This window comes from Cervus elaphus, chromosome X, assembly GCF_910594005.1.
Source record: "Cervus elaphus chromosome X, mCerEla1.1, whole genome shotgun sequence".
NCBI classification, from domain to species: Eukaryota; Metazoa; Chordata; class Mammalia; order Artiodactyla; family Cervidae; genus Cervus; species Cervus elaphus.
In genome coordinates this window covers 34,143,940-34,168,302 of record NC_057848.1, presented here as the reverse complement: position 1 = coordinate 34,168,302, position 24,363 = coordinate 34,143,940, and the positions used below count along the sequence as shown (strand labels likewise).

Here is a 24,363-nt window from a genome sequence, read left to right as displayed (position 1 = left end):
ACACTCACATACAGACAGACAGACAGCCGTCAACTTCAGTGGTATCATCTTCAAAAACTTTCAGCAAAAGTGATCATTCTGGCAAATTATCAGGAACCTGACTCTTACCCATCTTCTTCCAAGGCAACACACACTAGTTTCACTCTCATTTGTACCCAATTCACACGTGCAACAATTTCAGTGGAAAATGTTGGAAAACAAAAAGGAAATAGGAGGCAATGCCCTCAACCATACACTTCCATTCACATGGATAATTATATAGGGCACAAATAAGTTTGAAGGAGTCGGAGAGGCCTCATTTGTTTTAAGGAGGAAAACAACTTCATATCCCTTAGCTGGTGTCAATTTGAGTCTTCTTGCAACCCTTCATGTTAATGTTTGATGTGTCTCTCTTCTACCTTCCTCTCTTCTCCTCCATTTCCTATATCTTCTGCATCTCTTAATCTCTCCCTCATATACTCTCTTAATTCCTCATAATTCTCATAATCCTCATAATTCTCCCCCTCATTCTTCTCTTAATTTCTCCCCATTGCTTCTTTCCTTTTTTCTACTTATCTCCCAATCCCACATTCCATACTTTTCTTTTTGCATTTGTCTGCTGTCTCTAGTGGGATACCATATTTGTGCTCAACTTCCCTGTTTACTGGCCTTGAAATAGAAGCAAAGGCCCTAGTACATAGTGCACCCTTACCCCACCATTTTCCCGTTTCAAACACAGGGGATTTCTATGAGTAAAGGGGGTAATATAGGAGGCTCTTGCCCTGGGGCAGAGCACTGACCCTGGAGGACAAGACGCCATGTCCTTCAGACTCCCCAAAGGGCAGAGCAATGACCTCCAAAGAGTACTCTTTGCTGAGCTATATGGTCTACATTTGAAGAACCAAGAGGGATTGTAAACACTATCCAGGATGTAGTCCTCTCTGACATCTGGCTTTCTGCTAAGAGAATCCTCAATTAATTGGGACTCCCACTCATTGTTAATGCAAAGAAAATAACCTTGAGCTACTGCAAAATCCCAAAGGGTCTTCAGCATCACTGAAGAAAGATGGTATACTGTTCAGTCTAGTTAGAACACTAAGAATTTTTTATTGTGAGCAATTAGATAAAGTTAATAATGTGTATTGACCAAAACATGTGAATAACAAGACCATAAAGGATAACTGAATCTTCTTTAATGTTAAACAGTAATGCTTCCTGCTGTGTAGTATAGATAGAAAACAACATACTCTAGGAATTAGAACAATAATGTATATGATATACAATAACAAAACTATGTGGCACTTTAAGAACTTTTTCAATAAAATTTTTAAAAGTTTTCACATATATGAACATATTCAATTTAGAACCTCAACCTTTGAAAGTAAGCAATATGTAAGCCAGTAGACACACCCCGGATGAGAATCTAACTCATCAAACACCCAAATCAAATTGTTAGCACATCTCTCTGGTCAACAATATTTTCTCACCATCATTTCTTTCCAAAAAACATGAAAAAAGTTTTCTTTCCTTCTGCGTGACAATAAAAAGGACAGTGTGATAGAGTAGCACAAGCAGAAGGTTTGGAGTCGGAAAGACCCAGGAGATTTCTGGCTTCTGGCATCTGCTGTGTGACCCTAGGCTGTCTACTTAAACTCTTTGAGCTTAAATGGCCTCACCTGTAAAAGGGGGTTAATACAGAGTAGTTATAAGAATTGAAAAAAAAAAAAAAAAAAGAATTGAAAGGCTCAATAGATGTAATGTGCCTGGCACAGGCTTGACACTAGGAACTAATAAGTCAATCACAGATCACTTTCTATTCGTCCTGATTTGATTTATCCAACTATCTCCTTGCCTGCTTCCAGGAAGCAGGGACCTTTACTTCCATCTGCAGGGCTCACCAGCCCCCGAATCTCCGGATTTCCCACAAACAAAATGCACATGAACTGTGCTCCCTAAAGACAGCTCTTCACGCAGCATTGCATACCCCCTGAAAGACACCTAAAGCTCTAGTGCAGCACAAGACATGAGACGCATAAGCACACTTCAGATGACAGGACATGTCCCCTCCAAAGGTAGCCTCACCTGCCTCTTTCCTACATGTTCTTCCTTTTAGAGGAACTATGCCATTTTCAGAATCCTAGCTGATTCACTTGTCTCATGGCCTTTGCCTTATTGTTTTATTTATTCATGTATTTTTAATGGATTTATTCACCCATGTATTTATTCCCCACCATGTTCTGTAATGGATATAAGGTGGTTTACAAGAAAGGGATGGGATGGGGAGGGACGTGGGAGGGGGGTTCAGGATGGGGAACACATGTACACCCATGGCTGATTCATGTGAATGTATGGCAAAAACCACCACAATATTGTAAAGTAATTAGCCTCCAATTAAAATTTTAAAAAATTTAAAAAAAGAAAGGTAACAAGGAAAAGTGCCCCTGGCTACTTTCACTGAGAAACTGGAGTGGCCCTTGTTGTTACCTGGATGCTAAGCCCCTGGAAAGAAAAGGCACAATTGTTACAGGATTTTAAGGCTCCTCCCATTAAAATTCTTAGTTTTCTCTTTCCTTTTTCAGTCAAATCTGAATAGTTTTTTTTATCCATTTGAGAAACCAGCCAAAGATATTTTTGGTAGAGGGAAATGAAAGCAAAGAGGTCTTCCTTTGTTTCCTGATTTCAAGGAATTCACACCTGGAGTAGTGAGTCTCCAACTGTGGCCCCTGGACTGGCAATATCTACATCACCTGGAAACTTGTTAGAAATGCAAATTCTTGGGCCTCAAGCCGGATCAAATAAACCTTAAACTCTGGGAGGTGGGACCAGCAGGCTGTGTCTGAACAAGCTCTCCAGGGTGACTCTGATGTACAATAAATTTTGAAAACCAAAAAAAAGAATACACAAAATGCAGTATGATAGCAGCAGAAATTCAAAGTCAATCAAGTGAAAGGAAAACAAAACAAAGATAAGCTCATAAAATGGAGCCTGGAGGAAAGCTATACCAAGTGCATACACACCATAGCGGCCCATTACAGGTGCCAGGCACGGGCCACACATTTGGCACTAAGTTTTCAAGCAGCCAACAAAAGAGAAACCTAATCAATCTCACACTTCACAGGGTCCATAAAAGAAAAATGAACCTCGTGTTCAGGATATCCTTTTCCTGGTCTAACTTCTGAAAACTTTTCTATGGTGAAGCATCATAATATGGTGGCAAACTGTCCCTCTTACTTTGCTCTAAAACAAGATTCAGCTCTTGGAAAGGCCTCCAACAAAGACAGATCCTCAACCTGGAAATTATATTTACTGCTTGTTTTTCTTCTACCTGTCTCTTGAAGTTCCATTTGGTCAATGAAATGTAGCAACAAAAGAGATTCTTTAAAACAAACAAACAGAAACCTCTGCTGTCACCAAAGCAAGTATTTTCATTTAACTCAAGAAATAATGTGACATTACTTGTGACAAAAATTTCAATAGGATCTCAAATAACCAACAAAATAAATGGCTAAATAAACCATGATGTTACTATATGATGAAATATTCTACACCATCAAAAACTATATTTATGAAAAAATTTTTAAAGATAGGGGAAAATGTGCATGATAAAATAGTGAGTGAAAAAGCTGGTGTAAAACTATATATTATGATTTTAACTATATAAAAAACTACATATATATATAGCCATTAAAAAGTATGGAAAGCAAGCCACTAAATGTTAATATTATTTCAGAGATTTGTGGATATGAGTGGTTTTTATCTTTTCTATATGTTTGTCTTTATTTTCCAAGTTTTTATTATTGATGACAATTTCCATATGATGAGAAGAACTAGGAGGAAAAATACCAACCCAGTTAGTTATCTTTGGCTTGTAAAATTTGGGGTTGATTTTAACTTTTTAAAGAAAATTTCCTATTAACTGACATATAAATTCTAGTTATGGACAAAGTCACTTAAAACAAGAAACAAGAATTCTAAAACCTAGTTTTTTAGTTGTTTGTAAAGTTCCAGAATGATACAGATATAATAACACCTCACAATTACTTAGCACTTTAAAATTTTACCTTTAATAGCACTCTGATATTGAGAATTACATTTGATTGTCAAAAATATTTTGCTAGGTAGGTCAGGTCTTATTATCTTCATTTAACAGGTGATGAAACTGAGGATCAAAAAAACTAAGTGACTGGCCCAAAGTCACAATAATCCGTGGCAGAGCTGGCCTTGACCCTAAGTCTCCAGAACCCAAGTACAGTGCTCTTTCCATTCACTGGAGACTGACTGTAGTATAACCCAAGTCATCACTCACAGGCAGAAACATACAAACAGCAACCCCTCCTCACCTATGAGGGTCAAGTTCCTCAGTGACCCTCACCTAGATAGGAGAGTTCCACTGAGGAAATTATAATTTTATGTGGTTGAAAAAAAAACATGGCAGGGGAACTGAGGTCACATGTGAACTTTTGAAAGTCCTCATAAATATTTTTTATGCAGTAAAACAAAATAACAACAGTACATTACATAAACAGAATAATGATAATTTACATAGCTTGAATTAGTTAAAAGTGACAGGCTTGTATAGTTTCCATTTAGAGCCTGAAATGGTTTCCAGAGGTGATAAAGATGTACCCGCTCATGGCAGTGGAAAATGAGGGTGATGGTGAAGCAACAAACAGAGGTGGACTGTTAGTTCAAATCATGGATCTTCGTGCTCTCAGAGTCTTCATCTAAGTCCGATCCTGAGATTAAAACAACTTGAATGGGGCATTAGCCCTAACAAGCAAGTGAATTTCAGTGGCATGACTTAACAACTTTGGCTCTTCAAGATGCTTTCTGTCTTCTCAAGTCTTTTTCTGAAGACACCATAGCACGTCTGCATACAGTGCAAATCTTTAGCTCAAAAGAACTAAAATTCATTCTTTTTTATGGCCAAGTAATATTCCATTGTGTAAATGTACCACATCTTCTTTATCCATTTGTCGATGGACATCTAGGTTGCTTCCATGTTCCAGCTGTTGTAAATAATGCTGCAATGAAGTTTGTCTGAAGGCAGCTTATCTGCTGTCTGGCACAGATATTTAAATAACACTACTTAATGATTTAGGCTCTTCTGAGGTTGCTTTTTTCTGAACACGGTGTTGTAAAAACAAAGACTCCACCTCTTTATAAATTCAATTAAAATCATTCAAGCCTTATACAAAGGCAGTTTATCAGCTGTCCAGCAATCATATTAAATGGTACTACCTGATGATTTAAGCTCTGCTGAAGATGGTTTCTGGGAGGTTTTAATCTTGTTCTAAAAAATGTTCTCCTGTTGCTTATAATTGTATTTGTCTCCAGTACTATAGCTTCCTAACTATCTTCATCATCACTTATGATAATCACCTCTGTGGTCCCGTGAGCTTCCTGAGTCATCCTCTAGCCCAGCACATCACTTAAATCAGCATCAGTAGATTCAGACTCAGCTTCAGCCAATGATTGCTCCTGTGCCAAATGTTCATCCTCACCCACAGCTTCTTCTTGTTCCAAATATTCTTAAGGTCTTTAGAAGAAATCACTGGAAGACACTTCTCTATCTCTAGTCCAATTTTCTCCCATGTATGTTTTTTTTAATTCATTTTTTAATTAGCAGAAAATTGCTTTACAATGTTGTGCTGGTTTCTGCTGTACAACAATGCAAATCAGCCATATATCACCTCCCTTTTGAGCATCTCTCCCCTTCCTCCAACATCAATGGGGGAAATTAGTTTAACATTAATGTTAAACTATCTAATGCCTCTTTTATGAAGAATACATACTTATTCTTACTTCACCCCTCCAGGTGATCACAGAGCAGGGCTGGGCTGCTGCTTGGAGCCTAGGCTGGGCTCCCTGTGTGATACAGCAACTTCTCACCAGCTATCTATTTTACATATGATAATGTATATATGTTGATGCTACTTTCTCCATTTGCCCCTCTTTCCTTTCCCTACTGTGTCCACAAGTCCATTCTCTATGTCTGCATCTCCATCCCTTCCTTGTAAATAGGTTCATCAATACCATTTTTCTAGATTCCATATATATGCATTAACATATGATATTTGTTTTTCTCTTTCTGACTTACTTCACTCTGTATAACAGTTTCTAGGTTCATCCATCTCACTAGAACTAAAATCTGTTCTTTTTTATGGCTGAGCAATCTTCCATTGTGTATATGTACCACATCTTCTTCATCCATTCATTTGTTGATGGACACCTAGGTTGCTTCTATGTTCTAGCTGTTGTAAATAGTGCTGCTATGAACACTGGGGTACATGTGTCTTTTTCAACTATGGTTTTCTCTGGGTATATGCCCAGTAGTCTCCCATGGCACAGTAATGTTAAACTATCTAATGCCTCTTTTATGAAGAATACAGCATGAGTGATGGTGTAGGAATTCCATGCACTAGGATCTTCAGACAGAGGTGCCGTTGTAAGATCCTGAACAACAAAGTCATACATTAGCTTGGCATAAGTCTTCTTAAAGGTCAGACAAAACACTGTCTAAGGGTTCCAGGACCTGAATCATGCCACTGGTTATAAAGACAACCTCAAAATGAGGATGCACATTTGCCAATGCATCTGAGGAACCAAAAGGACAAGCAGGAATCAACATGACTTTGAATTCAAGATTTCTTTTTAGTAGTCTTGAGCTTCTGCAAGAAAGCACTGTTAAACCCATTCCTTAAGGAAAGAGGGAGTCATCAGGCTTTTCTACTTGCATGCCGGTATACTGGAAACTTAGTTTAGTTGTTTCCTCTGAGAGGATATGGGCCTAGTTTTCTGCAGACAGTAATGGTTTCACTGTGAGGTCACCTGAACTACTGACACAAAACAGAAACACCAGCCTCTCTGTTTTGGCTGGCCTCATGTCAGCATCAGTTGGTTCATGCTCTTCAGAAGGGCAAACAGGACTGATTGTTCAAGGGCTTCCAAAGCATGGCGGTCTCGACAGCACCAAAGATTTGTGCATGCACATGACTCTCCTCTTTAGTTGCTTTCTACAGTTGTGGCAGATACAACGCGGGAGCTGCAGGATCTAGTGGTTCTTTCTTTGGCACCACTGTCACCTAAGATTCAGTTTCCAGGTTGTGCATGCATTTCCAGGTGCACCATGCATTTCTCAAACCGTCCATTGCTCTTGGCAGCTCTTTTTTTTTTGGGATCCACTTTGGTGTCTGCAAACATGTCTTCAAAAATTCCTCTCACATGATGGGAGATCCCTTGCATGGAAAAGTGAAAGTGTTAGTCACTCAGTCATGTCTAACTGTAGTGTGCCAGGCTCCTCTGTCCAGGGAATTCTCCAGGCAAGAATACTGGAGTGGGTAGCCATTCCCTTCTCCAGAGGATCTTCCTGACTCAGGGATCAAACCTGGGTCTCCTGCATTGGCAGGGAGAGTCTTTACCATCTGAGCCACCAGGAAAGTGTTTTCTTATTCCTTTGTTTGTTTTCAATCCAGAGGTTTAACAACATTTCTGTCTTTTCCATCCTTGGGTCACGAGGGATAAAGCATTTATTACATACCATAGGTATACAGGAGGCAATCAATATTGGCCTCAAGAGTTTCAGTTTTCCTTATGGAAATTCATTAATATAATATAAGCTACCTATAAAGCTATCTGTTTTACCTTTAAGAAGCTTAAGAGTGTCCCTTTTCTCTTAAAGAGATATCACTCTTCTTGCCCTTTAGCAACTTTCTCTGGTGCTGGAGTCCTTGTACCTAGTTTTACTCTCTTCTGCCATAATAGTCACATTTATAGAAGCCATGTATTAGGCTTTATGCTAATTAATGCAACCTGACAATTACTTATGAGGGATTTTATATTTTCCAGTGTCACAAAGTGTCAGCATATGATATTTGAGGACCAAGGATAAATGATAATATACTGTTGTGATACTTAATGCAAAATAGGCTGATTGTGTAGGGGATGACTGGCAGAAGAATGGTAGAGGAAACAAAGGACTCAGAAATTTCTTCACACTTTGTGATATAGTCAGACAGACAATAACGTGGCACTTGGACTGACTTCCGTATGCTCAATTCAACATTTTCATGGTTGTGAAAATGGTATACAGAAGTAAATCCACCAAGACTCATATTCCTAATAAGGACAACTTGTAGTTAGGAAGGGATTACTATAAATTCTCCTTTAAGTTTTATCAGAAAGAAAGGCACTATTCATATCTGTAAAACAGTCTTCTAGCTATGATTTCCCATGGCTTACTGCTGAATTCCATGTTATGTGAAAGGCAAACACAGCATTTAAGTGTATTTTCTGTAAACCTACAGTAAGTCAATCAAACATCATCCTCTGACAAAATGCAACCTCTGAAGATGGAGATGCAAAAGTCAGGCAGACCCTGAACAGCCCATGCTCAAAAAATGACTTGAGAAAGAAAGCGACAATGAAAGAATAAACTAGCCCCTTTCCAACACCCGGCCACTGATACTTTACTTTTATCCCCTCCTCCTGGGAAGATAGAGCGAAGCCTGGCTTTCTTATTCTTCTCTTCAGGGGCCATAGGAAGTGGTTTGGAGCTGTGGTTGAGTGCCGAAGAATCCCGGTTGTTACTGTTCATCCTCAGTGGGGGAGCTGGGGGTTTCTCTTCATTATCCAGACCGTCAGACATTTTCAGTTATAACTGATTGCACAACTCCTAAAGAAGAGGAGGAGAAAACAGGAGTTCAGAGAGGTCTGAAAGACAATCTGGTATATACAGGAGATCTAATGTCTTAGAAACAGAAGCATTGGTCTCATGCTATCTCAGGTTTGATAATAACCATTCTGAGGGGTTCCTTTTCTAGAGGGAAGGGAGCTGTCTCCCTAAGGCCCAATGATGCAATTTCCTAAAGAGGAAAGCAAAGGTGAGCTTTTTCAACATGTAGATACAAATACCTAAGGTGCCTTCTCCCAAAGACACTCTATTTTCTGCTGTCCACACACAGTCTTTTAATGAACAATTTACAATCTTTCCTCTTTGTGAGCAAGATTGGGCACAGGAGCAGAAAGGGTGACAGAGGATGAGATGGTTGGAAGGCGTCACCGACTGAATGGACATGAGTTTGAGCAAACTCTGGGAGCTGGTGATGGACAGGGAAGCCTGGAGTGCTGCGGTCCATTGGGTTGCAAAGAGTCAGGCAGGACTGAGTGACTGAACAACAATGATCATTTTGGTCAGGTAGTACCACTTCCTCGGAGTCTAGAATTGACATAGGCTTGGTTGTTGATTTTTGACAGCCCACAACAATCATGTTAGTCACTTTGATACTGGGATGCCTTCGGCATCTGATTCATACCTGTGTGTACCTGATGAACAAAACACATTCTATTGCTTTATGAGAAAGAACTGAGAAACAATCTAGTAAACCTGGTAGTTTCAGCAAAGTTGGGGTAGACTGCTAGGAGAAGCACTGCTCCATCTTCAGTAACAGAGTAGATGATAAAACAGAGATAAGTGTCATCAGGAGCAAAGAGGAACTCCAAGGAGAGGACCGTTTCCTGAGGAGACACCATAACCCTATTCCTTGCCATATTTTATGTCCTGGAAGAAGGAACAAGGGAATTGACAGGGGTGACAGGCTGGTAAGAACCAGTTTGGGTCTTAGCAACTTATCTGCTCTTAATTTCATTATTCTTTAGTATTTTGTGCCGAGAGCTGAACACATTTGGGTTTCATCCCACTGAAAGGTTACGTGAACTGGAAAAGCACAAACTCAAGGAACTGTTTCGGTTCCTAGCTGTCTTCCCACTCTAGTTCAAGTCTTTCCATTAGGGCCCTGACACTTGCCATTTCAAGTCAGGTGTTACAAGTACCTTCCAGGGGAAACAGGGTGGGGGAGGGATGGAGTGGGAGTTTGAGGTTAGCAGATGAAAACTAATGTATACAGAATGGATAAATAACAAGTGAACTATATTCAATATCCTGTGATAAACCATAATGAAAAGGAATGCTTAATATATATATATTAATCATATATACTTAGTTCAGTTCAGTCGCTCAGTCATGTCCGACTCTTTGCAACCCCATGAATCGCAGCACACCAGGCCTCCCTGTCCATCTCCAACTCCCGGAGTTTACTCAAACTCATGTCCATTGAGTCAGTGATGCCATCCAACCATCTCATCCTCTGTCGGCCCCTTCTCCTCCTGCCCCCAATCCCTCCCAGCATCAGGGTCTTTTCCAATGAGTCAACTCTTCGCATGAGATGGCCAGAGTACTGGAGTTTCAGTTTCAGCATCAGTCCTTCCAATGAACACCCAGGACTGATCTCCTTTAGGATGGACTGGTTGGATCTCCTTGCAGTCCAAGGGACTCTCAAGAGTCTTCTCCAACACCACAGTTCAAAAGCATCAATTTTTCGGTGCTCAGCTTTCTTCACAGTCCAACTCTCACGTCCATACATGACCACTGGAAAAACCATAGCCTTGACTAGATGGACCTTTGTTGGCAAAGTAATGTCTCTGCTTTTTAATATGCTATCTAGGTTGGTCATAACTTTCCTTCCACGGAGTAAGCATCTTTTAATTTCATGGCTGCAATCACCATCTGCAGTGATTTTGGAGCCCCCAAAAATGAAGTCTGACACTGTTTCCACTGTTTCCCCATCTATTTCCCGTGAGGTGATGGGACCAGATGCCGTGATATAGCTAAATCACTTTGTTGTACAGCAGCAATACATGCAACATTATAACTCTGTATCTCAATTTTTAAAAAGAGTACCTACCAAGTGAATCTCCACTTCCAATACAAGGGAAATCAACTACTACTGCAACAAAATCTTTGTAATTTCATCAAGTATTAACCGGTGCTAATTAGCAGTATAAGAGCTCTCCAAACACAACTCAGCATATCACTTTATTCCAATAACATACCTAAGTACAACAACAATAAAAACATTACCTGCTCTAATGAGAAATAACCTGCCATCATTCCTTTCAGCCCTTCAGTAGTTACACGTTTATTATTTTCAGTAATGAATTCTAAATTATATTACATTAAGTGGAAATTAAAAAAAAAACTTTACTGTTTAAAATTTTCTCAAATATATGGAGCCTGTAAGTATTCAAAACTAACAGTACCAATTCATAGCTTCTCCGTCTGCACAGGGGACCACCAACCAACAATGACTGGTGAGACCTTGATTTGGACAAAAGATCTATTTTACTTTGCCTAACTCTCATGCCTTGCATTATCTTAATGAATTAAGACCAATTCTAGTTTTTTTTGAGGAATTGTGACAGTGAAAATATTCAGTAGTAAATGTATGGTCATACACCACCACCAGCTTTGTAAGTCTCACATTTTCCTATATGGGTGAAACTGTGTTGTCTTTATTGTTTAGACACTCAGTCGTATCTGACTCTGCAACCCTATGAACTATAGTCCATCAGGCTCCTCTGTCCATGGGATTTCCCAGGCAAGAATACTGGAGTGGGTTGTCATTTCCTTCTCCAGGTGATCTTCCTAACCCATGGATCAAACTTGCATCTCCTGCTTGGCGGGTGAATTCTTTACCACTGAGCCACCAGGGAAGCTGGTGAAACTATAGCACAAGGTAAAACGAAAAAGAAACTGTGATGTCAAGGATCAAGTATATCCATAGACTACCGGTAAATATTTTAACTAGAATATGAAATCAGTGCTAATGGGTCTACGTTCCCTTTCACATTTTGATCCTTCTCAATTCATTCTTTCTCCAGAAGATAAGTAAGTTTAAGAGTGATTTCACCAATGGTATTCTGTATCAGACAGGTTCATGGTTTTTACTTAGTGTTGAAGAAGAATTTGCCAGACGAAGAATAAAAGCACTAATTTTTTCGCCTTGTGTGTGTTTTGTTTGTTTTACTTCCTAGGTTCAAAAATAATGCTTGAATATAAGATGATTATTAAATAAAGCTCAAATGTACAGAATCTTGGTAAAAATAATGAAAATTGAAAGTTATTACAAAAGAACTGAAGATTCTAAGTAAGACCTAGAAAACAGATTTCCGAAAAATGTGTCTCATGGGGAGAGAGAGCCACCATGTTCTGGATGATATCTATTTTCTGAGGACATATTTAACTTGAGATGACAGAAGCCAGAGAAACATACATGGCCTCTTTAAAATGATACACAAAACTAATCTTACACAATAAGGCAAGTAGGAGTCTGAGCCATTCAGGGTTCTAGTGCACCTACGTAATCTAAAATACTAGGTGCCTTTGTTGTGGATAATTAGGTGTGGCTAACAGTGACCTTTTTCATCCTTAAATACTCTCTCTGGCTAGACACTCCAAAAGTAGATGCCCTGTTTCTTTTCAGGTCGAGATTAAAAAGGGCTACTTGGAATATAGAACTCATACTATACTCTCCTATACTAGACTAGAAATTGCTGCTGAAAATATGAATACCACATACTTGCCATGGTCCACATCACAGGCATTCTGTAAGGGACCCAGCTTAAATGGCACATCTTTCTATTGCCCAGCAAACTGGAATCAGTTTAATTCCGTCCAACTCATCAAGGGATTATAAGAAGGGCTGAAATAAATCTCTTACAGAGATGGAAATGAAACTGAAGAATCTTGGCCCATTTCCGCAATAGGAACACGAAGCAAATAAACACTCAGTTTACCTAGACATTTCAGATTCAGTTTTGCTCAAATTATCCTAATATTACATCAGTTCTTCATGACCCTTTACAAGGCATAACCAATCTTCATCTTTTTCTAATGGTCCCAGATAATTCTGAGTTTGTGACAAAGGAATAATGTGGGAGACTCCTTATCTCTAACTCACCTTAAAAGCAAGGACTTCAGAGTATACTTTTAGGTGACCAATGGAGAAAGGGTAGGGCCCTGTAAAGCACTCTTGCTGTTAATCTATTTGCTTCCCAAGTGGGAGGTATCTCCGGCTATTCCACAAACATAGAAAAAAAGGGGGAGTCTATTCTGCTATGTTTATAAACAATGCTGATTTACTAAGCCAGGTCCCTCCCCTGAGACACCTCTCTACAAAGGAAACTATTAATGGATTGCTGGTTCAATCTGCCTATGAGGTCATTATTTCCAAGATCTTGAAAGAGACTATTTTATTTGGGGTGGCTGTAGGCTCTACTTCAAGAACTGTACAAAAGCACCATTATTCTCCAGGAACCCAATTGAAAAACTGTTGATCTTTAAAGTTTAACTGTTGTTGTTCACTTCTGCAACACAGAAGAAACTTGCAAGTGTGGGTCATGCTGGACCCAGCCACCAGCCATGTCATTTCACTTTTAGAACATGGCCCTTTGCATTGTTGGAGGAACAGCTAATTTGAATGGGCACCCAGCAACAGCTTATATCTGTTCACAAATTGCTTTCAGACTTGGCTACTAGGTTTTTTCCAAGAGAATTCAAATGGCTTTTGCAGATGGTATAGTTTTGGTCCAGCCCTTGGGAGTTAATGTGGCTTACCAAGGTTCTGTAATTACAATTGAAATTCATCAGCAGTAAGAAATGAGCCTCTTGTCTCATGATAACCAAGAAGCTGGAACAACCCTCTTTCAGAGTACAAAAAAGATTAATTTTTTATTCCCCTCCCTCCTTATCTCCCTTTTTCTCTCACTCTCCTCTCTACTCCCACGGTCCCACCCCCAAATGCAAGGGCAGGCATGTGCACACAGGTGCACACACACATACACACCCCTTCACTGAGTTGCCTTTTGACACAAAGATTTACTACAAAGTATTTCAAAGGAAAACTTTTATCAAGATGCATGGCAACTTTAGATGAAATGATTAGGCACTGTATATAATGGTCATTCTCTCATTCTTCCAAATGTATTCTGTTAATGTGGTACCAAATGAAACCCTCAGAGAACATTCAGTAGGTTAAAAAAAAAGCCACCAACCTGCATGTTCCAGGAGTCAAGGGGAAAGATAGGTGCTCAAATATATTCTAGATAATGTGGCCAAAATTCATACCATGACATAAGTGTGGAATTGGATACAATCAAAAATACCAATTGTGCCCATTTGTCACAGGTGCTCTACTCACATATGTGAAAAGGTGAGAATCCAGAAATACTGGCCCTACGACTTCCAAGACCATCTAAAATCAATATTTTCATCAGATCTGATATCATCAGAGACAATGGTATCTGATACCATACAGAGACAATGCATGTCTGTATTATACGGTCTGCTTTCAAAAATCTAAATCACTGTTTATTTGCATACTTTCCCAATGAGAAACAAACTAATACTGGCCTCCTTTCAAAAACAAAAGCCTAGGCCAGCAGACATACAGCCATGGTCTAATAAACCCAGAGGTAAAGTTCTCAAACCACCAGCCACACAAGGCCATTACTATAAATCGGGGAGCCCATCAATACTGCTTATGTCCCTCTCATATCAAACTAAAGGATATAACGCAGGAATGAGATGCAGCCCAGGGGAAATTTCCAAAGTTTCTGATGTTTCTGAGATACCTACAAAAAGAATAGGGTTGGCTGCAAGACACCTGGAGCTGATGAGATGACAATCAAACTGGCAAGCACACATAAGAAAGAAGATTGATTTTGGTATCACAAAAATGTAGTCAACAAGTCAAAGAACCCTCACTATGTTAAGACATTAACAGATCATGAGGGCATTTCAAATTTCTGGAACTGGGTAAATCTTTATAGCAAGAGTTAGATCTACAGATCAAGAAATGAACTTTTAATAAGTTTCCAGATTGGGAGGTATTAAGCTGACACAGATTTAAAGTCAGCCAACACCTCCTTAGACAAAGATACCAACGCTGGACTGTTCTTTGTATTTTGGGATGAGGTTACTGCTTTTACTGTGAGAATGGTGTATACACTGAATTATACTTTGGTTGTGGAAAAAAGGATCCAAGAGTTACTTGCTGGCTCTTTCTTGGGCTCCCTTGTAAACAGAAGTACACATTTTTCAAGATGGCTAGCTGAGTTTCCAGGTATAAACTTGTGATGGGGACACAAATGATGCTTTGCTAACTAGCCTATGCTGATACTAAACCCACTTTACCTTAGACACATTCTTAGCAACTGAAGTAGCCAGACACTTATGACTGACGGTGTAAGAAGATGTAGTGAACTGTTTTCAATTGCCTAAAAGGAACAAAACACCTGGCCTTCCACAAAGGGGACAATGTATTATCCTTTGAAAAAATATATAGTGCTTTGCATTTTACAGCAACTTGCATCTGAAGATTTCTAGCAACTTTTCAGCCATTGTTTCCCATAATAGGCTAAGATGCCAAAGAAGAGAGAAAGGGCATTCCTCTCATTTTATAGAGAGGAAAAACCGCCACGTCTGTGTCCCTCAGTAGCCCTAAACCCCCACTCCCAGGTGGAGTAGGTAGATGAGAGCCTGGCCCCTAACAATAGCCAACCAGATGGACCCAACTTAGCATCATTTTTACCATCTTGTCTCCAACTGCACATAGTCATTAAAAATGTCATCCCCCTCACTAGATCATAAACTCTTAGAGGGTAAGAATTCACTCCTCAGTCATAACTGTCATGCTTTCATACTGCCTAGTACACTGCCTTGTTCCCAGTAGGCATTAAATACACACGTGAGGGAATGAATGGAACTCTATATGTTCTATGCATTTGTTGAAGCTCTGAGTATGTTTTCCATAATGTAGAATAAGCCTATATGCTTACTCCAAGCAGGTCTGAGCCAAGAAGGAGTTTGGACATTTTGGCACTAGTCTATTGGCCAAGAAACTGGGCATCATGGAGAAGCCAGCCACCTTTGGATTATCAACACCTCATTGTGACCTTGTAACGACCATGAGTTTATTCAAGTTCTGCTCTTATTTGAGCCAGACAACAACATGTGAAGAAGGGAGCACCATCCGCATTTTCCACACGGGGAATTAACAAGGCATAGAGGTTAAATGACTTATCCAAGGGTAGCAAAATAACTGTAAGAACCGAGACTAGAATCTCGAACTTTCCTCAATTCCCTTCCCTTGATACCATTACAATGTGGATCCAGGTAAACCCACCCACACACGCACACACTTTCTCTTTATACATACACTTTCATCCTCCCCAAATATTCATATGACAGTTCTATCTTTTTCATTTCAACCCACTTCAGGCTGGTACTTACTGATTTCAACTGCATTTCTCATCCAAAGACCCAAGGCTAGTAGATTTACTGACACAACTCCAGGAGGATTCGTTGGCTGGTAGGACCAATTCTTAGACGGCCTTGTTTTGGGGCTTGTCTGTTCTGGGGCACTCACCAAGGGAACTCTGCTATCAGAGACAGGGGTGTGCTGTTTCAGAGAGCCTCGCCTGGGAGATACCATTACAGCGTGTAATGGAGGGAAGCCATTTCGAAGATCATTTGATCAGGAGCTGAGCTACTTGTTAGGCAGATTTGCAAAAGCAGCCAGACAAGTAAGGGAGGCACTAGCTCTTTTTACAGCTGCCTGGTTTCAGTCTTAGATCCTGCAAAAGATAGCTCACGACTGACACACATACAAAACATGGTCACACAGAACACATTCATGCTCTGTCTCACACACACGAGCAAATGAGGTCAGTTCTGCTGTAGTCCTGTTCTCTGCTAACATCTTTCTGAGTGACTTCCATTGTTTGTATCAGGAACTTCACATTAATGAAATCCAATAAGCCAGCATATTATAGTTGCAAATTTCAATGATAGGTTGCAAATAAGGAAATTAATAGGTATACCACAGCATACTGCACATATTATGTGGGGCAAGTAGCTCCCTATTTGAGCGACTTCCTAAGCTTCTAAATGGATGCAGCACCATACTTTATTATTCACTGTGTATGCTGTATGAGCTAATGCCAAGAAAATGCTAATGACCATCTGACGTGTGTTTAGAGTCGCAAACTGATGCATTATTACAGGTTTGGGCTTTTCATTTCCAACACTGATGCTTCAAATGAGAGAAATGTTTCAAATAAGATGCATGAAGAACAGAGGTAGAAATTGTTTAAGCATAAAAAAGTATAAGATGCTTCAAATAAATGTGTGGGAGAAAAAAGAGAAGTAAAACCAAGTAATAAAACACTTCCTAGTTCTCAAAACAGAACACAGTATCCTTGGAGGCTGTTGGACAGAAAAATTAGATGCAGACGAGCAGCCCAAGTGAACAGGATATGATAAACCATCTTGAGTTTCTGGGGTTCTAACTGCTCTCTGTGACTATGCATGGGTGATAATTATAACCTTCCCTGATCGACTCTGGTGAAAGAGTCACAAATTCCCTCAAACTCAAGCCTAAAAATTCAATTGCTAAAATTGCTAGGGTTCTTTGTATACCATAGAGATGTTTGAACATTGTTTTCAAACCCGTGCCTTATGGCTCATTGACCTAGGAACTTGCTCTAGTCTCAATTTTTCTATACCCAAATTGGCTTTCTATAAGGAAGGCCACTGAACATTTGAAGAGAAGAGCTACATGGAGTCAATTGAGACATTCACATTACATTTTTCTAAAATAGGAATTTAGATCATTTTAGCAAAGTTCATATTCTACCCACCACCCCTCCAAAAAAGACATTTTGCCAGAATTGGAGGTCAAAGAATTTGAACTGGTATAAAATGCAGCAACTCTTCTTCCAGCTTTTGCCCCTCAACCAAAGTTTACAAAAGAGCGGAGCATGCGTCTATATGGCATGTGGGGGGCTATAGTTAAGGAAGAGGAAATATTATCTTTAAAAAAAGGAAGAATGGGAAATGATCAGACCCAATTTCCATCTATCACACTTCACAAATGGTAGGGGATAAACTGCTGGCCACAGCCTTAGTTGCAGGAATTCCCCATCTCCTACCCCCACTGAAAGGGATTATTATTGTCTTAAAGAAAACTGGCCCTGGGTCTAAGAAAAGATTACAGTCCACCCAAAGAAATTCCTCTAGAAACCAAAAGCCTAAAGGATGACCTCACAATCAAGCCTGCTGGCTTTCCTGTACCAGCTAAGTTCACTTAGGAGCTTCGGATCCACCAAGTGATTCATTCTCCTTGCAGCTGGGTACTCAGCCACATGATTGCAGCTGCCACTGCCCACTTCTCTAAGATATGGCTCATGACTGGTTCATGCTGGAGCAGACCCCTCCTCCAGCACACGATCAGTTCTGATGCCCCAGTACTCACCCGCACACACAAAGAGAAGGCTGTCAGATACCTAAGTCTTTCTGTGGCCTGGGGAAGTCCCCAGACTGAGATCATAGGGCCCAGCCCTTACCTCTCAAAGGAAGGAAATGATATCCTGGTAGGAAAAGTGCAGATAAAGCAGAAGCAGGATTTAGTAGAAGTGGGAATCAGCAGGGGGACTCAATCAGTAGTTCCCAATGACTCCTGTGGAGCCAGGACTATGGCCTAGAACAAATCCTGACCAAAACTGGGGAAAGGAAGGGACTTCTCTGGCAGTCCAGTGGTTAGAATTCCACACTTCAACAGCGGGGACCAGTTTGATCCCTGGTTGGGGAACTATGAGCCCACATGCCATGCAGCATGACCAAAAATAGAAAAATGGGGGGGGGGCAGGAAAGGGGGAGGAAAGCTGCGTGTTCATAATAAATAAATAAATATAACTCTGCATTATAATTCTGTATCAAGCAATGGTCATCTCAGAGTGTTCTTTCTCCCTTAAGATTGAGCCTAACACATTCCCTGCACTTACAATCACGTCAGCCAACCACTAGCAGGTTATACAGCTGTATAATGAGAGGAAAAGGGAAGATCTTATGTCAGCCCAACATTGCTTTTTATAGGAAAAGAAACCAGGTACATGCCTTCTTATTATGGACTGCTGATTGACTTTCATTTCAAAGAATCTGAAGACCAAAACAGAGACCTCCTACCCTGTAAGGAGGTCAGATAGTAACTCATGCCTCTTAAGCAACCTATCTGTGCTTGCATTCGTCTATTTCAATAACAAATATTTATTGAAGCTTATGTACTAGCTACCATGCGAGGTGCTGGGAGTAAAGAGATAAATATCAGTAAATGTCCAGCCCCAAAAGAGATTATAGGCTTGAGCAGTGGGTTTCATCTCTGGCTGCATATTCTATCTAAAATGTATAGTAAATATACAGATAACAATACAACTACAGAACAGGTAAGGGCATGTGTATTGCAAATTGAAGAGTGCTAAAAAAAAAAAAGAGGGCCTGGAGGAGTTCAGAAGGAAGAAAAGACACTCTTTGACTGCTATCCTACTAGATGAGAAATCAGTACCTGCACATTCAAGGCAAGTGTTTGACATGGATATTCATGCCTTTCATCTCCATGCCACCAACATTCATACCTACCAGGTATTGTGTCAGGTACATGGAGATATATACAAATAGAGATGAATGAAGACCAATCCAAGTCTTCAAAGAGCTCACAGTTAAATGAGGATGGTGGACATGCATACATGCAATAGGAAATACAATGGGATGCAACCCAGGTAGGCACAGGATGCTTTAGAGGGACAGAGCAGAAAGGGTAACTAATGTTCTCAGAGAAGATCAGACATATATCACTTCAGCAGAGTATTGAAGGATGAGTAGGAGTTCTCTGGGGTTTGAGAAATGGGAAGTACTAGGGTGTTGTAATACATTATTCAAGAGAATATTCCAGCAAACAAATAATCCAACCATGCTAGATCATGTTTCTAAGGTTTGGGCACCTCTTTCTCCTGAACTAAGTGATTCTGGTCTTATGTAAAAACAGATCTTAAAACTCCGGAAGAAAGTAACATGTATAAGACTTTCAAAAGCCAGAACACGGGATCCTGGTAACATATAGAAGGGACCAGTATGGGTGACACAAAGCATTTTCCAGACCTAAAGTCATATATGAGCAGAACAGACTTCTTTGGGGAAAATATATTAAGACTATAATATGTGGAAAAAGAAACCACTTCCTTTCATATTCCATTTAAGAACTAAGTTGCATCTTGTTCCCTAATTTTAATTTCTGGAGTTGATTTTTAGTTAGGTCTTTTTATAAACCCCCCAAAATTGTCTCCAACCAAAGAAGAATGGCTAGTTCTAGCTCCACTCCTGGATTGTTCTGCAATCTTGAGGCAATCAATAAATCTTCATAAATGAATTCAATCCTTCATTCAGCATTTATATAGTGTCTAAAATGTGCCCAGAAGGAGGTGGATGCTTTGAAATGTTAGTGCAGGAAGGGTAGCTAGTACTCCCCACAGGTGTCTGAGGATACTACACTTGAGCAAGGTATTGAAGGTAAGTAGGAGCTCACCAGTGTCTAGGGCTAGAGATGAACTAGTTAGTCCCTGCCATCAAGGAAAACAGTTTCACAGGCATTGGCCATGGCAGCTCGGGGTGAAGATGACAAGTAGCTACTGAAGGACAAGAGAGGGGCTCCCAACAGCCTGAAGAAGGAAGCTTCACAGAGGAAGTATACTTGAGTTGAATTTAAAAGGACAAGTAACCAAAGGTCACATTTCAGGCACAAGGAACAACATGTACTAAGACCAAGAGAAGATTACAGACAATGCAGTATATGAGAGAAACTACACATAACTTGATGCAAAAAAAAAAAATAAGACCAGTAAAGACCAAATTAAGAAGGATCTCATATGCCTTTCTTAGGGGTTTGGACTCTGCCTGTCTAGATAAAAAGCCACAGGTGAGGAAGCATGGGCAGTATGGAAACAGGAAAAGAGAGGTTTCAAGAAGTAGCTCTATTCTGGACATTGGCCAAAGATGGCAAAGATGCTAGTTGCGGGATTAACTGGTCTCAGGACCCTAAATGGAAATTTATCCCAAGAAGCCCAGAGGAGTGTGGGAGGACTAATGTGGGTTTTTTTTTTTTTAGTCTTTAGGGGGTCTTCCAGCTTTATTTAAGGATAATTGACAATTTTAAAATGGCAACCCACTCCAGTATTCTTGCTTGGAGAATCCCAGGGACTGGGGAGCCTGGTGGGCTGCCTTCTATGGGGTCGCACAGAGTCGGACATGACTGAAGCGACTTAGCAACAGCAGCATATGTATACAATGGGAAACGGTTATCACAATCACATTAATTCATACATCCATCATCTCACATTGTTTTATTTTCTGCTTTGTTTTGCTTTTTGGTATGTTGAAAACACTTAAGATCCGCTCTCTTAGCAAATTTCAAGCATACAGCACAGTATTATTAACCACAGTCATCATGCTGTTCATTACATCCCCAGTGTAGCCTTTACCTTTTGTTCAGAATTCCAGACAGAACTGTGCTTCAGTTTGTTTTTAGGAAACGAGAGTAAACAACTAGCTTAGAATGGTGATTATTTAAAAAGCTAATGAAGTTTGTATGCTGATAACAAATATGATGGTGTGGGAGGCCCCTTAAATGAGCAGCCACTGGACTGCCAGCAGTAATAATATTCCCAAGAGAATTGTAAGAATTATTCTGGTTTTGGCCAGTAGGACAGCCCTTATCAGTTTCATTAAAAAAAACTGTCTAAATTTTTATAAAGACTCTACCAACAAACATAAACATTCTACAAAGACTAAATATCTACAAATGGTCCTCAAATGTATAACTTTTCTACAAGTCTACGTACAAAAAGAGAACAAACACAGTGACACATTGGTTACCTCAGTAAAAATTATACTAGAAATATCTAGTGGGAAGCAAAACAAAGATCTAAAAACCTTGTCTTTATTACATAGCAAAAATAAAAAGCTGAAAGGAACATAAATTCACATGTGATTGGGAAAAAAAATTTCTCTCTCTAGCTATACCTATTCCTCTCAATGTGTGTGCTCAGTTGCTTGGTCGTGTCTGACTCTTTGCGACCCCATGGACTTTAGCTCACCAGGCTCCTCTGTCCATGAAATTTCCCAGGCAAGAATACTGGAGTGGGTTACCATTTCTTCTCCAGGAGATCTTCCCAACCCAGAGATTGAACCTGCACCTCTTGCGTCTCCTGCATTGGCAGGCGAATTCTTTACCACTAGTGCCACCTGAGAAACTTTCCTCTCGATAGGGACAGCAAAATTAAGACAATAAATATAAATAGAGCAGCAGTCATAACATGTTTATATGGCATTATGGAATGGCTCAATGGAGAGCAGGATACATGGGCTGAAAATATTAATTTGGAGACCATCAGCATGGAAATAGGTGCAATCTGTCAGGAAGACACAGAATGACAGAAGGCAAGATCTCAGGGGGACATCAATATTTAGGGGCTGGAGGAGGAACCAGGGATCCTTGAGAAATATGGTTAAAGAAGTGGAGGAACTGAATCTATGACATCATGGAAACCAAGAGAAAAGTATTCCAAGATGCGTATGGCTATGAGGCAAATGTCACAGAGAAGTCAAAAGTGCTCTTATCTTTTTGTCCTTCCATCCTTTTCCTAAGGTTCACTAAAGTTGATGCTTCGTCATTTTCAGGTCAGAAGAGAAACAGCCAAGGAGCCCCAGAGGTCTAGTAACGTGTTTCAGTATATTTCAAGAATTTCCAGGCTCTGGACATTTGGTACTCCTTGAGCAGCATGAAGAAAAACTACATGACATGCCTTGAGAAAGATTTTTCCTTTTGATGGGAACTGGTACTGCCATAGCCATATATCACCACGACCCTCAGCTTTGCTGCGAAGGGCACTCTTATGATGTCACATTTGTTGCACTTCTGCAACATGCTGGGCAACAGACAAGGCACCACATGGTTCAGAGAACAGAAAAACTGTAGCTACCATTTAGACATTTTTTTTTTCACAAGAAGGTTTATGCTCAATTCAAAGAGGTCATACTTGCTAACCACCACCTCAAAGATGCTGTGAAGCAAAGATGCAAATATTCAGCCTGGACTGGAACCTTCTCAGCCCAGCACTGCTGCTAATGAGCTTTATGACCTTGAGTACATTCCTTGATCGCTCTGAATCTATTTCTTCACAGACGAAAGGTTGTGAGACCAAGAGGTTGTGAGAATCAAATGATCCACACGTGAGAAATGAGTAAAGCAATTTAAGGTATGTTACCCACAGAAGATGTTTACAATTACTGCCACAGATTTCATGGGCCATAAAATCACCACCATTCATTAAGATTTATGTCCCAGGCGCTCTGCTAAAAGTTACTCATGAACCAGTTCACATAACTTGCATAACCCCTTGAGGTATCATTATTTCCATTTTACAGATGAAACTGACATTCAGAGACAGCAGCTTACTTGCCAAGGTCACAGAGTGAAACTATACAAAGACAAATACCATACGATTATCACGTATATGTGGAATCTAAAATATGACACAAATGAACTTATCTACGAAGCAGAAACAGACTCCCAGACATAGAGAACAGACTTGTGGTTGCCAAGGCGAGTGGGGTGGGGTAGGGGAGGGTTGGATTGTGAGTTTGGGATTAGCAGATGCAAACTATTATATATAGAATGGATAAATAACAAGGCCCTATTGTATGGCACAGGGAACTATATTCAATATCCTGTAATAAACCATAATAGAAAAAAGTCTATACAATCTCATGTCTGTGTGACTCCAAAGTCTATGCTCTTATTTATGCTTCCTCAATCACACTACAGTTTTATGTGAGATGATGAGTTCTCAGTTACCACAGCTTTTGCATAGACAAGAAAGCTCTTAGGGCTTTGAGATGGGTGAACTGTGCTTCCATTGTGATGTTTCGGAACAAAGCTTGGAAATGAGCAGACCCAGCGCCCACAATGCAGGCATTTCAGCATTAGAATCAAGGTCAGAGGCGTGCCTGTGGTTAGAGACCAGATCTTGGGCTCCACTAGCATAAGGAGTCTTTTTCATTCCTCCTCCCCTAAGTTTCGGTATACCAGCAAATGAAGGTGACATTACTGAAGCCTTCACAATCTCAAGGGAAAAGTTGTAGGACAAGAGGGGACATCAAAATGGACAGGAAACATTGCTACAGTGGCCAGATAAGGATGTCCTAAAATGACACAGGAATTAAGGAAATGCTCATGGGTTTTCTTTTTCACTCTTCTTAAGTGGGAATGAGCATTGACCCCAGCTTGTGGTTAAGAGAAATAAAAACTTAAAGCAGGCAACAAATCCTGTGAAAATTGGGTCTTTGACAGCAAAGAACCATACTGTTTCTCTGTTACTTCAGGGTTCTGCCCCTTTGAAAGCACCTCAGTGCAAGGGTTGTGGTGAGGATAGTAAGATCTACCATTTGTTGAGCACTGACTTTGTGCTCAACATTTGTTGAGCCAGTCATTGCATTTCATCCTAACAACTCAATGAGGTAGATGGTATTAGTGTCATGCCCATTTTACAGATGAGGAAACTGAGACTTGAGGAGCATGGGTAGTTGACTCTAACAAGGTTACATGATAGGAAGTGGCCAAATTGGGATTCAGAAGCTGGGGTAGCTAAATTCAGAAT

The 24,363-nt window shown here is 40.1% G+C and overlaps 1 protein-coding gene across 10 annotated transcripts in view; it reads right to left on the bottom strand.

Annotated features, from left to right (window-relative positions):
- PAK3 (p21 (RAC1) activated kinase 3) overlaps nt 1-24,363 on the bottom strand; it is a 127,969-nt gene that overhangs the window by 91,171 nt on the left and 12,435 nt on the right. For all 10 annotated transcript variants that reach the window (XM_043895310.1, XM_043895301.1, XM_043895307.1 and 7 more), the window contains one exon: nt 8,452-8,653. In XM_043895310.1, the coding sequence (XP_043751245.1) occupies nt 8,452-8,626 (175 nt within the window). In that variant the 5' untranslated portion in view covers nt 8,627-8,653. The remainder of the gene's footprint in view (nt 1-8,451; nt 8,654-24,363) is intronic.